The 16,727-nt window shown below is 39.3% G+C and overlaps 1 protein-coding gene across 1 annotated transcript; it reads right to left on the reverse strand.

Annotated features, from left to right (window-relative positions):
• Positions 1 to 15,498: 15,498 nt before the first annotated feature.
• On the reverse strand, positions 15,499 to 16,521 carry LOC123932185 (olfactory receptor-like protein OLF4). The gene has a single exon (XM_045989940.1). The coding sequence runs from the start codon at positions 16,519 to 16,521 to the stop codon at positions 15,499 to 15,501; it is 1,023 nt and encodes a 340-aa protein (XP_045845896.1).
• Positions 16,522 to 16,727: the final 206 nt, after the last annotated feature.

A 16,727-nucleotide genomic window follows, 5' to 3' on the forward strand; every position in this document is an offset into this window, starting at 1 on the left:
TTTCTCTCTGGGGTTCTCCCTCTCTTTCTCTCTCATGTAAATAAATAAAATAAAATAAATGGCTAATATAGTGTCTTTATTAGCGAAGGGGACTATAGGGTAGGCAGTTGTTCGGATCTGTGTAGGGCTCCTCATGTGTCTGAAGTCAGTTTTGACTCTCTACATTTTCTTTCTAAGGATTATCCAGGAGGCGTGTGGCTGTGGTGCTCTTTCATATTGAACCAATTTATGCCATTTTACTCCTTTCAAATATGTAGTTAATATTCTAGTTACAAAATAATAAGTTTATGAAATATGAATGGCCTTAATTTAATTCTACTATTTAAACATCCTGTCCATGTTGCACAGAAGTTGGGTATTCATCCTTTCTGATGGAGGCATAATACTCCATAATGGATATGGACAACATCTTTCTTATCCATTCGTCCACTGAAGGGCATCTTGGTTCTTTCCACAGTTTGGCAACCATGGCTATTGGTGGATAAACATTGGGGTACAGATGGCCCTTATTTTCACTCCATCTGTATCTTTGGGGTAAATACCCAGTAGTGCAATTGCAGGGTCATAGGGAAGCTCTATTTTAATTTCTTGAGGAATGTACATACTGTTCTCCAAAGTGGCTGCACCAACTGGTATTCCCACCAACAGTGTAAGAGGGTTCCCCTTTCTCGACATCCTCTCCAACACACGTTGTTTCCTGTCTTCTAATTTTGGCCATTCTAACTGGTGGAAGGTGGTATCACAGTGTGGTTTTAATTTGAATCTCCCTGATGGCTAGTGATGATGAACATTTTTTCATGTCTGATATCCATTTGTATGTCCTCATTGGAGAAGTGTCTGTTCATATATTCTGCCCATTTTTTGATATGATTATCAGTTTTGTGTGTGTTGAGTTTGAGGAGTTCTTTATAGATCCTGGATATCAATCTTTTGTCTGTACTGTCATTTGCAAATGTCTTCTCCCATTCCGTGGGTTGCCTCTTTGTTTCGTTTACTGTTTCCTTTGCTGTGCAGAAGCTTTTGATCTTGATGAAGTCCCAAAAGTTCATTTTCACCTTTGTTTCCTTTGCTTTTGGAGACATATCTTGAAAGAAGTTGCTATGGCTTATATGGAAGAGGTTACTTCCTATGTTCTCCTCTAGGATTCTGATGGATTCCTGTCTCACATTGAGTTCTTTTATCCATTTCGAGTTTATCTTTGTGTACAGTGTAAAAGAATGGTTGAGCTTCATTCTTCTACATATAGCTGTCCATTTTTCCCAGCACATTGATTGAAGAGACTGTCCTTTTTCCACTGTATATTTTGTCCTGCTTTGTAGAAGTTTATTTGACCATAGAGTTGAGGGTCCATATCTGGGCTCTCTACTCTGTTCCACTGGTCTATGTGTCTGTTTTTATGCTAGTATCATGATGTCTTAGTGATCACAGCTTTGTAGTAAAGCTTGAAATTAGGTAACGTGATGCCGCCAGTTTTATTTTTGTTTTTCAACATTTCCTTAGCAATTCTGTATATTTCGGGGTCTCTTCTGATTCATTCAAATTTTAGGATTATTTGTTCAAGCTCTTTGAAAAATACCGGTGGAATTTTGATCAGAATGGAATTAAAAATATAGATTGCTCTAGGCAGTATAGACATTTTAACAAAAGGTTAATTCTATTAACAAATAAACAAATAGAATAAACAAAAGAATAAACAAAAGGCTTATTCTTCCAGTCCAAGAGCATGGAATGGTCTTCCATCTTTTTGTGTCTTCTTCAGTTTCTTTCATGAGTGTTCTGTAGTTCCTCGAGTAAAAATCCTTTACCTCTTTGGTTAGGTTTATTCCCAGGTATCTTATTGTTCTTGGTGCTATAGTAAATGGACTCGATTCTCTGATTTCCCTTTCTATATTTTCATTGTTGGTGTATAAGAAATCCACTGATTTCTGTACATTGACTTTGTATCCTGCCATGTTACTGAACTGCTATATGAGTTCTAGTAGTTTGGGGGTGGAGTTCTTTGGGTTTTCCACATAAAGAATCATGTCGGAGGGAGGAGTCAAGATGGCGGAGAAGTAGCAGCCTGAGACTACATCAGGTAGCAGGAGATCAGCTCAGTAGCTTATCTAAACATTGCAAACACCTACAAATCCAACGGGAGAGCGAAGAGAAGAAGAACACCAACTCTAGAAACAGAATATCAACCACTTTCTGAAAGAACCTGTTTTTATCCCCTTCCCCCCCCACAATTAGGGGTCTCTTCTGATTTGGTTACAGCACATTTTTCTGGGGTCTTTGTCACCCTTTTAGTATTTTATTTCATATCCTCTTATCTGGACAAAGTGACAAGGCGGAAAAAATCACCACAAACAAAAGAACAAGAGACAGTTCCGAAGGCTGGGGACCTAATCAACACAGACATTGGTAATATATCAGATCAAGAGTTCAGAATGACAATTCTGAACATTCTAGCCGGGCTCGAAAAAGGCATGGAAGATATTAGAGAAACCCTCTCTGCAGATATTAAAGCCCTTTCTGGAGAAATTAAAGAACTAAAATCTAACCAAGTTGAAATCAATAAAGCTATTAATGAGGTGCAATCAAAAATGGAGGCTCTCACTGCTAGGATAAATGAGGCAGAAGAAAGAATTAGTGAAATAGAAGACCAAATGACAGAGAATAAAGAAGCCGAACAAAAGAGGGACAAACAGCTACTGGACCATGAGGGGAGAATTCGAGAGATAAGTGACACCATAAGACGAAACAACATTAGAATAATTGGGATTCCAGAAGAAGAAGAAACAGAGAGGGGAGCAGAAGGTCTATTGGAGAGAATCATTGGAGAGAATTTCCCTAATATGGCAAAGGGAACAAGCATCAAAATCCAGGAGATGCAGAGAACCCCCCTCAAAGTCAACTAGAATAGGTCCACACCCCGTCACCTAATAGTAAAATTGACAAGTCTTAGTGACAAAGAGAAAATCCTGAAAGCAGCCTGGGAAAATAAGTCTGTCACATACAATGGTAAAAATATTAGATTGGCAGCAGACTTATCCACAGAGACCTGGCAGGCCAGGAAGAGCTGGCATGATATATTCAGAGCACAAAACGAGAAAAACATGCAGCCAAGAATACTCTATCCAGCTAGGCTATCATTGAAAATAGAAGGAGAGATCAAAAGCTTCCAGGACAAACAAAAACTGAAAGAATTTGCAAACACCAAACCAGCTCTCCAGGAAATATTGAAAGGGGTCCTCTAAGTAAAGAGAGAGCCTAAAAGTAGTAGATCAGAAAGGTACAGAGACAATATACAGTAACAGTCACCTTACAGACTCATAATGGCACTAAATTCATATCTCTCAATAGTTACCCTGAATGTTAATGGGCTAAATGCCCCAATCAAAAGACACAGGGTATCAGAATGGATAAAAAAACAAAACCCATCAGTATGTTGCCTACAAGAAACTCATTTTAGACATGAAGACACCTCCAGATTTAAAGTGAGGGGGTGGAAAACAAGCAAGATGTATTCTTCACAAAAATGAATGCCTTTCCAAACTCTTCTTGGTATGCAAAAAAGGATCTTCATTAGGGTCACCCTTTTTGTGTGTGTTCAGTTAGCCATCATATAGTACATTATTAGTTTTTGAGGTAGTGTCCAATGATTCATTACTTTCATATAACACCCAGTGCTCATCACAACACACACCATTTAAGATTCACTTATTTATCTGATAGAGAGAGTGCAAGAAAAAGGGATGGGGCAGAAGGAGATTGAGAGACAATCTCAAGCAGACTCCTAGCTGAGCATGGAGCCCAAAGTTGGGGTTCACCCCTCGAGCTGGAAATCATGATCTAAGTTGAAACCAAGAATTGGAAGTCCAACTGACTGAGCCACCCAGATGCCCTTAGAGTCACTTTTTAACAATTATCCAAGATAAACAAATAATTGAATGATTATGAATTTTGTTGCATAGCAAGACATCCTGAAAACAAATGGCTTGCAATCATGTCTATACTATCAACTGGAATTGTATGGTGATAGATTATTCTAATCTCTGTTGATTTCCTCAAGAGTCTTGAACCAGTGTGTGTTGGCTGGGGGAGCTCTGCTGATTTCTTCAGGGCATCCTAATACACTTGGGGCTTGGCTAGCTTGTTTTGGCTGAAATAGAGTGGCCTTGGCTTAGACAACTTGGCTCTGCTCCACCTGTCCTCACTTCCTTTGGCAGACCACCTAGCTTAATTCACTTTTTCAAGATAGAGTTCCAAGAAAGAGCAGCAGAAATGCACCAAGGATCTAAGGTCCACTGTCATTCCTACCATACTCTGCTAGCCACAGCAAATCAAAAAATCCTAACCCAGCCCATATATTAGGTGGAGGAAAACTCTCCACCACCTGAGGGGATGTGTTGGCCACATTGCCAAAGACATGGCTATAGAGAAAGACGAGAATCTGGGGCCACCTCTGCAAACAGTCTACCCCTGGTGTGAATTTCAATCTGAAAGCTTTCATTTCCACTTTCCCTTTCAGCAGTGGAATGATCTCAGGGAAGACCCTGAGACTGAATTATGTGTATGTTGGGAAGTTATGGAAATTCTCCTTCACAGGGTCAGGCTTTCCCCCAAAAGTAAATATTTCCTTCCACACCTTGCCTAATGATCACCTTTCCTAGTCTAAGAAAAATTCAAAGAAATAAAAGCTTTTCATTCCAGATGCCTCAGAGAGCAGGGACCTTGTATGTAACTCTTTGATTAATGGATCTAAGAACTGTTGCATCACTGATGCTATTTCCATGGCATCCTCAGGTAGATACTGTTTTCCTATTGATTGACCTTCCCATTGACATATTCATAATGGTTTTCATCCTGGAACTGTGTTTTATTTATTTTTTATGGGGATTGTTCCACTGGAAGGGGTGACATTTGAAATGCAAATAGAAGACAAAGAAATAAGAATACTTTTTCCTCAATGACCCAGTTTTATTGAAAAACAATTGACATACAAAATTGTGAAAGTTTAAGTTATTAATTAATTTATTAAGTTATATAATTAATATATATATGGAAATGATCACTACAATATTATTATAGTGTTTGTATATAATAGAAATTAATAAACACATCCATCACTTCACAAAGCTATTATTTATTTTTTTGTTGTAGGAACATTTACTATGTACGTTGTTATCAACATTCAAGTATACAACGTAATAGAATTAACTGTATTGACCATGTTGTACGTAAGTTCCCTGAACTCATTCATCTTATAACTAACTGAATGTTTGTAGGCTTTCACCAGCATCTTCTCACTTCCCCAAACCCCAGCCCCAGGCAAACATCAACCTACTCTTTGTTTCTTTTCTTTTTTTTTTTTTAAGATCTTATTTATTTATAGAGAGAAAGTGAGCACAAACAGGGGAGTATCAGGCAGAGGAAGAAACAGGCTCTCTGCTGAGCAAGGAGTCTGATGGGAGACTCAATCCCAGGCCCCAGAATCATGACCTGAGCCAAAGGCAGACATAACCAACTGACCCACTCAGGCATCCCCTACTCTCTGTTTCTATGAGGTCAGATTTTTGAATTTTACGTATAAAAGAGATCACACAGTAATTGTCTTTCTCAGTCTGATTATTTCACTTAGTGTGATTCCCTTGGTCCCTCCATGTTTTAGCTAAGGAAAGGCTGTCTTCCATTTTTTTTTTATTATTTGTTGAATTCGCTTGTACTGATATGCCATCATTATTAATTCCTCTGTTGATGGATACTGGGCTATTCCCATGTATTGGCTACTGTGAATAAAGCCACAATGGATGCAGGGGCACAGATATCTGATTTATTCACAAATATGTAGGAATTAAATCACTCCCACCAATCAATAAATGTCATACACCCCATTAATAGAATGAAATATAGAAATCATATGATCTTCTCAATACATGCAGAAAAAAAATATTTTGACAAAATACATCCTTTCATGATTAAAAGAAAACAAACCAACAAACAAAACCTTCAACAAACTGGGTATAGGAGGAACATACCTCAACATAAAAGAATACCATATATGACAATCCCACAATAACATTATACTCAATGTTGAAAGGTTAGAAAACATTTTTCTTTGAGATCAGAAGCAAGACAAGGGTGTCTGTTCTCACCCTTTTGTTAAGTATAATAATTTTCAATGTCACTGATTTATTTTTAATTAGGGCAAGCAGCAAAACTTTGTCCTTAGATTTGTGAGTGTTTAATAAACCACCTCTTCTGTATACATCTATTAGATTGAATGTGTTGTTCAATTCTTTAATTGAAGCATTGTCTATTCTGCTATTAAGAGATATTTATTAAATTCTCCCTCTGTGGTTAAAGATTTCTCTGTTTTTCCTGGGACTTTTGCCAGATTGCTTTATATATCTATAAACTGTGTTATTAAATGTGTGCAAATTTATATTTATTATTTATATCTGATAAGCAGAAACTTTGGCTCTGAAAAATATACTCTTTCCCACTAAGATGGAACTGGAGGGGATTATGCAAAGTAAAATAAGTCAAGCAGAGAAAGACATTTATCATAGGGTTTCAATCATATGTGCAACATAAGCAATAGCACAGAGGACCATAGGGGAAGGGAGGGGAATCTGAAGGGGGAGAAATCAGAGAGGGAGATGAACCATGAGAACCTGGGAAACAGACTGAGGGTTTCAAAGGGGAGAGGGTGAGGGGAGGGCATTACAGGATGATGGGTACTAAGGGAGGGCATGTGTTATGATGGGCCCTGGATATTATACACAACTAATAAATCACTGATCACTACATCAAAAACTAACGATGTACTATACAGTGGCTAAGTAAATAAATAAACAAACAATAAGACACCATTACACGACAGTGAGAATGGCTAAAATCCAAAACACGGAAAACAACAAATGATGCCAAGGATGTAAGTCAATGGAAACTGATTCACTGCCGGTCGGAATGCAAAACACTATAGTCACATGAAGATGGTTTGACAGTTTCTTACAAGTTAAGAATAGTCTTACTGTATGATCCAACAATCATGCTTCTTTCTGGTATTTGCCCAAATTTATTGCAAATTTATGCTCCCACAAAAGTTATCCAGTTCTAAACAGGTGCTAAGTTGTTTGGACACAAGCAATTAACAAAGAAGTTGTTTTGCTTTTTGGGGCACCTGGGTGTCTCAGTCCTTAAGTGTTTGCCTTTGGATCACATCATGATCCCAGAGTCCTAAGATTGAGCCTCACATCAGGTTCCCTGCTCAGTGGAAAGCCTGCTTCTCCCTCTCCCATTCCCATTGCTTGTGTTCCCTCTCTCACTGTCTCTGTCCATATGTCAAATAAATAAATAAAAATCTTCTTAAAATTTTGTTTTGCTTTTCTTATGATTTAGGATGGTTATGAAAAAAATGACTGAGGCCCTGAAGTCACCATTAACTTCTGTCTGAACTCTTAACAAAAACTACAATATTTATCACAAGAAAGCAAGAATAGCTATATTATTAACAGACAAAATAAACATTAAAGCACTCTCACCACTCTTATTCAACAAAATCCTAGCTAGCAATCAGGTGAGATAAAGAAATAAAAACCATCAAAATTAGAAAAAAGAAAGAAGTAAAATTGTGTATTTATTTACACATAATAGGAACTAAATATATAAAATCCTGTAGACTCAACCATTTTATATTTTTGTTTTGTTCATTTTTTAAAAAAGAAAATTTATTTTTATTCCAGTCCAATTTTAAATTTTAAAATTTTTAAATATATTCAGTTAGTCACTGTATAGTTCATCATCAGTTTTTGATGTAGAGCATACTCACAATGCTGAGTCCAAGTCATGTGTAGATTATTAAATCACTGTATTATACTGCACTAGATTGTTCTCTGTGTTGCCTTTATGTTCTACACCAATAAAAGTTTATTAAATTGAAAATTGTACTTGTGGTACACGTTTTTGCTGAGATGCCCACAATTCAACACTTATCTCTATATCCATGCACTTGACAATGTGACTGTGAAGCTCCTTCCGTTGAGAGGTGACGTCTATTTCCCCAGCTTTGAATCTGGACTGAACTTAGTCAGGCTTTTTTTTGCCTTGACTAATAGTATATGGTGAAAATGACAATGTGCCTCAAGGGGTCGTTGTGTGTTTTTGCTGCTACCTTGTAACTCTGCCTCTGTCATGTACACAAGTCCAGACTACCTTGCTGTAAGAGGTAAAAACATGTAAAACAGAGCTCAGCAACTGTAACCATGGTCAACCTAGACCAGCCTTCCACCAGCAAGAGACCCCAAATGTGAGAACAGAGCTAGGATGAATGGAGCATTTCCATCTGAGCCACAGCTGACCACAGCCTCAAGAGGAGACCAGTGGAAACCAAAAAACTTCCCTATCATAGGCCCCCATGCTATTTTAAAAGAAACGTCATCTTATATCTTTCACATTTAGCATGGCTTATCAGGCAGCAATAGCTGACTGATTCAATGACCAATGTGAACAGAACTGAGAATATTAAGAATAATCTACTGCTCCTTAGTCTTCATATTTTTCTGATCTATGAAAGCACTATTCATAATGGCCTGGTTATTCACATTTATTTCAAATAACTGTACTAAAAATTGACCACCATTGAGATTCCCATTCAGGTAACTGGGGGAGTTTGGAAAGACCTCTATTTTTTTAGAGGAATAACTTGTGGGACCCTCAGTCACGAGTTTCCATTCTCAGGGCATTACTGGGCAGTAATTCCAGCTCTTGTCTGGAATTGATCTATGGTTCTTTAATCATAGGATGAAAGAGAGTTTAGAACAAAAAAATGGTAAAGAGGAGGGGAGACAAGATGGCAGGGAAGTGGGAGGTGGTGCTCTTTCAACCTGTAACCTAACATGAGCTGATTACCTACCAAAGAACTCCAATCACCGATGAAATCAGCCTGAGATCAGAATTATACACGTCTGGATCGCTATGTGGGCAGAAGACGCCAGTGGGCAGGTAAAGTGGAGTGGGAATGTTGGACTGATATCAGAAGATAAACAAAATGGGGAAGGAGCCAACAGAAGCGACCCATTGGAAAGTAATACATCAATACGAGAGTGCCCTGCAACTGGAACCAGCATTAACTTGGAGTCTGGTTGAAAGCACTCAAAAAGAGCAAAGGATCATGGGGGGAATTGTGGGAATCAGGGCTATTAGGGATTAGAGGACAGCCACCCCTGGCACTGAGCCAGAGAGAGTGCGGCAAAGAAACCAGGTCTTAATCACTGAGCCCAGAGTGCATCTGAGAGAGCTTGGTGTGAGCTCCCATGAGGGGGTGGGAGCCTAGCTAGCCAGCAGAAACACAGTCTTTTTGCACTCTCCATGCACGCGCTGTGCCATGCTATCTGAGCCTGGGTCATGCCCCAAACCTCCCCCTGAGAGGGCACATGCAGGCGCCACCCCAGCGCTCTCTGACCCGGAAAGTCTGGGCACATCCAGCCCGGGCCAATGGGAAAATCTAAGTGTGTGATCGCTGCTTGGAACCTCTCTGGTTGTCTGGAGCTGTCCAGAGAGCCACAGCTATTGGGGTTTTGGGTACAAGCAGAAGTTCCTGTGTCGCCAGGGACCCTGACTTGGAACAGGCTCTGCCAGCACCTGAGGGGGAACTTCTGTGCTCTGGAGCACCCAGAGGGGAAGAAACTGAGGCTTCTCTCTGAGAGGGAGGTCTGGCTGCAGTTTGCTTTCCTCTAAACCTCCAAAAACCATCAAAAGTTGTCAAGGCAAGAGAAAACAAATGAACAAACAAACATAAAAACCTCCAGAGAACAAAAGCCTGAAAAACCGGTTCCCTCAGAGCCCATGCATTGAGGGGAGCTGGAGAACTTATGTGGCAGGCCCATCCCCCAGAGAGTGAAGGCTCCTCTGGGGGGGGATGAGGGGAATAGGACAAGAGAACAACCACCACTACTTCATAGATACTTTTATTTTTAATTCGTTCCCACTATTCTGGCTCATTTTCCTTACTAGATAATTTTTTTTAAGATTTTATTTTTTTATTTGACAGACAGAGATCACAAGTAGGCAGAGAGGCAGGCACAGAGAGAGGGGGAAGCAGGCTTCCTGCCAAGCAGAGAGCCCAATGTGGAACTCGATCCCAGGACCCTGAGATCATGACCTGAGCCGAAGGCAGCGGCTTAACCCACTGAGCCACCCAGGCGCCCCTATAGATAATTTTTTAACCTATTTACCATCACAGTGAGATGTCCAGTACATCAAATTCCATAATAACCTATTATCAAGAACTTTTTGATACATATACCCGTGTTTTTCTTTTGCTTTTCTATTTTTTAATTTCTTTAATTTTATTCTAGTTTAGTTTAGTTTATTCTTTTTTATTAATTTTTTAACTTTTTTTTATTCGTTTATTTGTTTATTTACAGCATAACAGTGTTCATTATTTTGGCATCACACCCAGTGCTCTATGCAGTACGTGCCCTCCCTATTACCCACCACCTGGTTCCTCAACTGCCCACACCCCTGCCCCTTCAAAACCCTCTGGTTGTTTTTCAGAGTCCATAGTCTCTCATGGTTCATCTCCCCTTCCAGTTTCCCTCAACTCCCTCTCCTCTCCAACTCCCCATGTCCTCCGTGTTATTTGTTATGCTCCACAAATAAGTGAGACCATATGATACTTCACTCTCTCTGCTGGACTTATTTCGCTCAGCATAATTTCTTCCAGTCCCGTCCATGTTGCTAAAAAAGTTGGGTATTCGTCCTTTCTGATGGAGACATAATACTCCATTGTGTATATGGACCACATCTTCCTTATCCATTCATCCGTTGAAGGGCATCTTGGTTCTTTCCACAGTTTGGAGACCGTAGCCATTGCTGCAATAAACATTGGGGTACAGATGGCCCTTCTTTTCACTCCATCTGTATCTTCGGGGTAAATACCCAGCAGTGCAATTTCAGGGTCATAGGGAAGCTCTATTCTTAATTTCTTATTCTATTCTTAATTTCTTCAGGAGTCTCCACACTGTTCTCCAAAGTGGCTGCACTAACTTGCATTCCCAGTGTAACATAACAGTGTAAGAGGGTTCCCCTTTCTCCACATCCTCTCGAACACACGTTGTTTCATGTCTTGCTAATTTTGGCCATTCTAACTGGTGTCAGGTGTTATCTCAATGTGGTTTTAATTTGAATCTCCCTGACGGCTAGTGATGATGAACATTTTTTTCATGTGTCTGATAGCCATTTGTATATCTTCATTGGAGAAGTGTCTGTTCATATCTTCTGCCCATTTTTCGATATGATTATCTGTTTTGTGTGTGTTGAGTTTGAGAAGGGAAATAATCAAGATTAGAGCAGAGATCAATGAGGTAGAAACGAGAGATACAGTAGAACGTACCAATGAAACTAGAAGCTGGTTTTTTGAAAGAATCAATAAGATCGATAAACCATTGGCCACACTAATCCAAAAGAAAAGAGAGAAAGCCCAAATTCATAAAATTATGAATGAAAACGGAGAGATCACAACTAACACCAAGGAAATAGAAACAATCATCAGAAATTATTACCAACAGTTATATGCCAATAAGCTAAGCAACCTAGATGAAATGGATGCATTCCTGGAAAACTACAAACTCCCAAAACTGAACAAGGAAGAAATTGACAACCTGAATAGACTGATATCTAGTAATGAGATTGAAGCAGTGATCAAAAACCTCCCCAAAAACAAAAGCCCAGGACCTGACGGATTCCCTGGGGAATTCTACCAAACTTTCAAAGAAGAAATAACCCCAATTCCCCTGAAGCTGTTCCAAAAAAATTGAAGCAGAAGGACAACTTCCAGACTCTTTTTATGAAGTCAGAATTACCCTGATCCCCAAACCAGGCAAACACCCTACCAAAAAGGAGAATTTCAGACCAATATCACTGATGAATATGGATGCAAAGATTCTCAACAAGATCCTAGCAAACAGGATCCACCAGCACATTAAAAAGATTATCCATCATGACCAGGTGGGATACATCCCTGGGTTGCAAGGTTGGTTCAACATTCGCAAATCAATCAGTGTGATAGAACAAATCAATAAGAGAAGAGAGAAGAACCACATGGTCCTCTCAATTGATGCAGAAAAAGCATTTGACAAAATCCAGCATCCATTCCTGATGAAAACGCTTCAAAGGATAGGGATAGAAGGAACATTCCTGAACTTCATAAAATCTATCTATGAAAGACCCACAGCAAATATCATCCTCAATGGGAAAAAGCTTGCAGCCTTCCCGTTAAGATCAGGAACACGACAAGGATGCCCACTCTCACCACTCTTGTTCAACATAGTATTAGAAGTTCTAGCAATGGCAATCAGACAACAAAGAGGAATAAAAGGTAGCCACATTGGCAAGGAAGAAGTCAAACTCTCTCTCTTCACAGATGACATGATTCTTTATATGGAAAACCCCAAAGACTCCACCCCCAAAATGCTAGAAATCATATAGCAATTCAGTAACGTGGCAGGATACAAAGTCAATGTACAGAAATCAGTGGCTTTCTTATACACTAACAATGAAAATACAGAAAGGAAATTAGAGAATCGATTCCATTTACTATAGCACCAAGAACCATAAGATACCTGCGCATAAACCTAACCAAAGAGGTAAAGGTCCTGTACTCGAGGAACTACAGAACACTCATGAAAGAAATTGAAGAAGACACAAAAAGATGGAAGACTGTTCCATGCTCTTGGATTGGAAGAATAAACATTGTTAAAATGTCTATACTGCCTAGAGCAATCTATACTTTTAATGCCATTCCGATCAAAATTCCACCGATATTTTTCAGAGCTGGAGCAAATAATCCTAAAATTTGTATGGAATCAGAAGAGACCCCAAATTGCTAAGGAAATGTTGAAAAACAAAAACAAAACTGGCAGCATCACGTTACCCGATTTCGAGCTTTACTACAAAGCTGTGATCACCAAGACAGCGTGGTACTGGCATAAAAACAGACACATAGAACAGTGGAACAGAGTGGAGAGCCCAGATATGGACCCTCAACTCTATGGTGAAATAATCTTCGACAAAACAGGAAAAAATATTCAATGTAAAAAAAGATAGTCTCCTCAATAAATGGTGCTGGGAAAATTGGACAGCAATATGTAGAAGAATGAAACTTGACCACTCTCTTACACCGTACACAAAGATAAACTCGAAATGGATAAAAGACCTCAACGTGAGACAGGAATCTATCAGAATCCTAGAGGAGAACATAGGCAGTAACCTCTTCGATATCAGCCACAGCAACTTCTTTCAAGATATGTCTCCAAAGGCCAAGGAAACAAAAGCAAAAATGAACTTTTGGGACTTCATCAAGATCAAAAGTTTCTGCACAGCAAAGGAAACAGTTAACAAAACAAAGAGGCAACCCACGGAATAGGAGAAGATATTTGCAAATGACAGTACAGACAAAAGGTTGATATCCAAGATCTATAAAGAACTCAAACTAAACACACATAAAACAGATAATCATTTCAAGAAATGGGCAGAAGATGTGAACAGACACTTCTCCAATGAAGACATACAAATGGATATCAGACATATGAAAAAATTTTCATCATCAATAGCCATCAGGGAGATTAAAATTAAAACCACATTAAGATACCAACTCACAGCAGTTAGAATGGCCAATATTAAGAAGATGGTAAATGACAAGTGTTGTAGAGGATGTGGAGAAAGGTGAACCCTCTTGCACTGCTGGTGGGAATGCAAGTTGGTGCAGCCACTTTGGAGAACAGTGTGGACATTCCTCAAGAAATTAAAACAGGGGCGCCTGGGTGGCTCAGTGGATTAAGCCGCTGCCTTCGGCTCAGGTCATGATCTCAGGGTCCTGGGATCGAGCCCCGCATCGGGCTCTCTGCTCCACAGGGAGCCTGTTTCCTCCTCTCTCTCTGCCTGCCTCTCTGCCTACTTGTGATCTCTCTCTCTGTCAAATAAATAAATAAATAAAACTTAAAAAAAAAAAAGAAATTAAAACAGAGCTTCCCTATGACCCTGCAATTGCACTACTGGGTATTTACCCCAAAGTTACAGATGTAGTGAAAAGAAGGGCTCTCTGTACCCCAATGTTTATAGGAGCAATGGCCATGGTCGCCAAACTGTGGAAAGAACCAAGATGCCCTTCAATGGACGAATGGATAAGGAAGATACGGCCCATATACACAATGGAATATTATGCCTCCATTAGAAATGATGAATATCCAACTTTTGTAGCAACATGGATGGGACTGAAAAGTATTATGCTGAGTTAAATAAGTCAAGCAGAGAGAATCAAGTATCATATGGTTTCATTTATTTGTGGAGCATAACAAATAACAAAGAGGACTTGGGCAGATGAAGAGGAGAAGGGAGTTGAGGGAAATTGGAAAGGGAGGTGAACCATGAGACACTATGGACTCTGGAAAACAGTCTGAGGGTTTTGAAGTGGTGGGGGGTGGGAGGTTGGGGGAGCCAGGTGGTGGGTATTAAGGAGGGCATGTATTGCATGGTGCACTGGGTGTGGTGCAGAAACAATGAATTCTGTTAGGCAGAAAAATTTTTAAAAATGGCAAAGAAATTAATGACAGAATTAATTCACCGATTGTTCACTCATTCACACTATGACATTTATGACATTTTTAAAAGGGGAGAGTTTAGGGCAATGGCAGGAATAATATTTGTAGGCAGGCCTTGAATTTTTCAAGTACAAACAGTAAATTATCCAATTAAATAACCTATTTTCTGCCATTATATTCTTCAGCACAATTAATAAAACCCTTTAAACGTGGACATCACATATCCTACACCTGAGTGAACAGAATTTTATGATCAAAATCATTTTCCACAAAAATATAGTGTGATAGAAATTTAACATCATATTTCAGGTATTCTCTGACACCAAGCCCATATGAAATAAGTTGGTTTATGGAAATTTGCCTTTCTGTAGATTACACTTGGGGATCATTTTCAAAACCAATTTCTGCCTTACTATTCTCCAGCTGGGATACTGTGGATGCTGAGCTGATAAGGAAACAGGATCGTAAGGAGGATCATAAAGTCCCATGATTATCCATGAAACAAAATAATAGGTTAAAGTGTGTATTACCAAGAAGAGCATTTAAGGTATTAACGTAGAAAGGAATGACAGAGTGAAAAACTGTGATCTCAGAATTTCCTCCACAAAAAAATTATAAAAATGGCCTCAGCTGTCAATGTCATTTATTTCATAAAACTAGGACCTTTCATCACTATATGAGGCAACTGGGAATCTCCAAATAGTTTCTGATTCAAGGTTGGGACAAACTTTGGAAATATCATACACAAAAGCAAAATTGTTAGCTATCAGGAGTAGAAAGTTCAACAAAGACACAACAAAGACACAATAAATCAGTTGATCTTTAGAAAAATTGAAACTCCAGGATATAAAAGAGAGATTAAGTTCCTCTTTCATGATCTGATTAAAGAATCACAATTTCTGGCTATTAGGCCTTAAGCCTGCAAGCACAGGCACTTGTTGAAAAATGGCCCCTTTATGGCTGCTCTGAAAAATATATTTAGAGATTCCTTTATATCTTTGTTCCTCAAACTATAGATGAAGGGATTCAGCATAGGTGTGACCATTGTGTACATCACCGAGGCTACTGCACTTGAGTGGGAGCTCTGGGTAGCAGCAGAGCTAAGGTACACTCCTAGGCTAGTACAATAAAATAAGGAGACAACTGAGAGATGTGACGCACATGTGGAAAATGCTTTACGCTTGCCCTGAGATGATGAAATCCCACATATGGAGGAAACTATCTTAGAATAAGAGTAAAGGACTCCAGCCAGGGGAACACCAGCCAGCAGGACAGCTGCAGAATACACCACCAGGTTATTGAGAAAGGTGTCAGAACATGCAAGTTGGATCATCTGATTGAGTTCACAGAAAAAATGGGGGATTTCCACCTTTGTGCAGAAGGACAGCCGCAACACCATTAAAGTTTGTAACAAAGAATGCAGGACACTCATGATCCAAGATACCAGAACCAGCAGTCCACAGAGCTGAGGGTTCATGATTGTTATGTAGTGCAGGGGCTGACAGATGGCCACAAAGCGATCATAAGCCATCACAGTCAAGAGGAAGTTGTCCAAACTTGCAAAAAGTATGAAAAAGTACATCTGCACGATGCAGCTGCCATAAGGTATGACTTTTCTCTGTGTTTGTATATTCACCAGCATCTTGGGTATTGTGGTGGAGGTGAAGCAGATGTCTACAAAGGATAGGTTGGCGAGGAAGAAGTACATGGGCTTTTGGAGGTGGGAAACTGAAATGACAGCCAAGATGATGAGCAGATTCCCAAGTATCATGACCAGGTACATGGACAGGAACAGTCCAAAGAGGAAGGGTTGCAATTCTGGTCCCTCTGAAAGTCCCAGAAGAAGAAATTCCAAAATTCGTGTATCATTCTCTAGTTCCATGTCTTCGATGTGACTACAAAAATAAGAGAGAAAGAGCATGACACAGTCATGCATTACTAACCTGGAAGATATATTACTGTTTATATTCTACACTCAAGAAATTGATGTTTATAATTGTGTATAGAACATGATAAAAACACTAAGAACTAGGAATAGAAGAAAATTATATCAACATAAAGGCATTAAAAAAAAAAACCCACGGCAAACATGATACTCAAAAGGGATACACCCAACATTTTTCCTTTATGATCAAGAACAAG

This window comes from Meles meles, chromosome 20 (assembly GCF_922984935.1).
Source record: "Meles meles chromosome 20, mMelMel3.1 paternal haplotype, whole genome shotgun sequence".
Classification (NCBI taxonomy): domain Eukaryota; kingdom Metazoa; phylum Chordata; class Mammalia; order Carnivora; family Mustelidae; genus Meles; species Meles meles.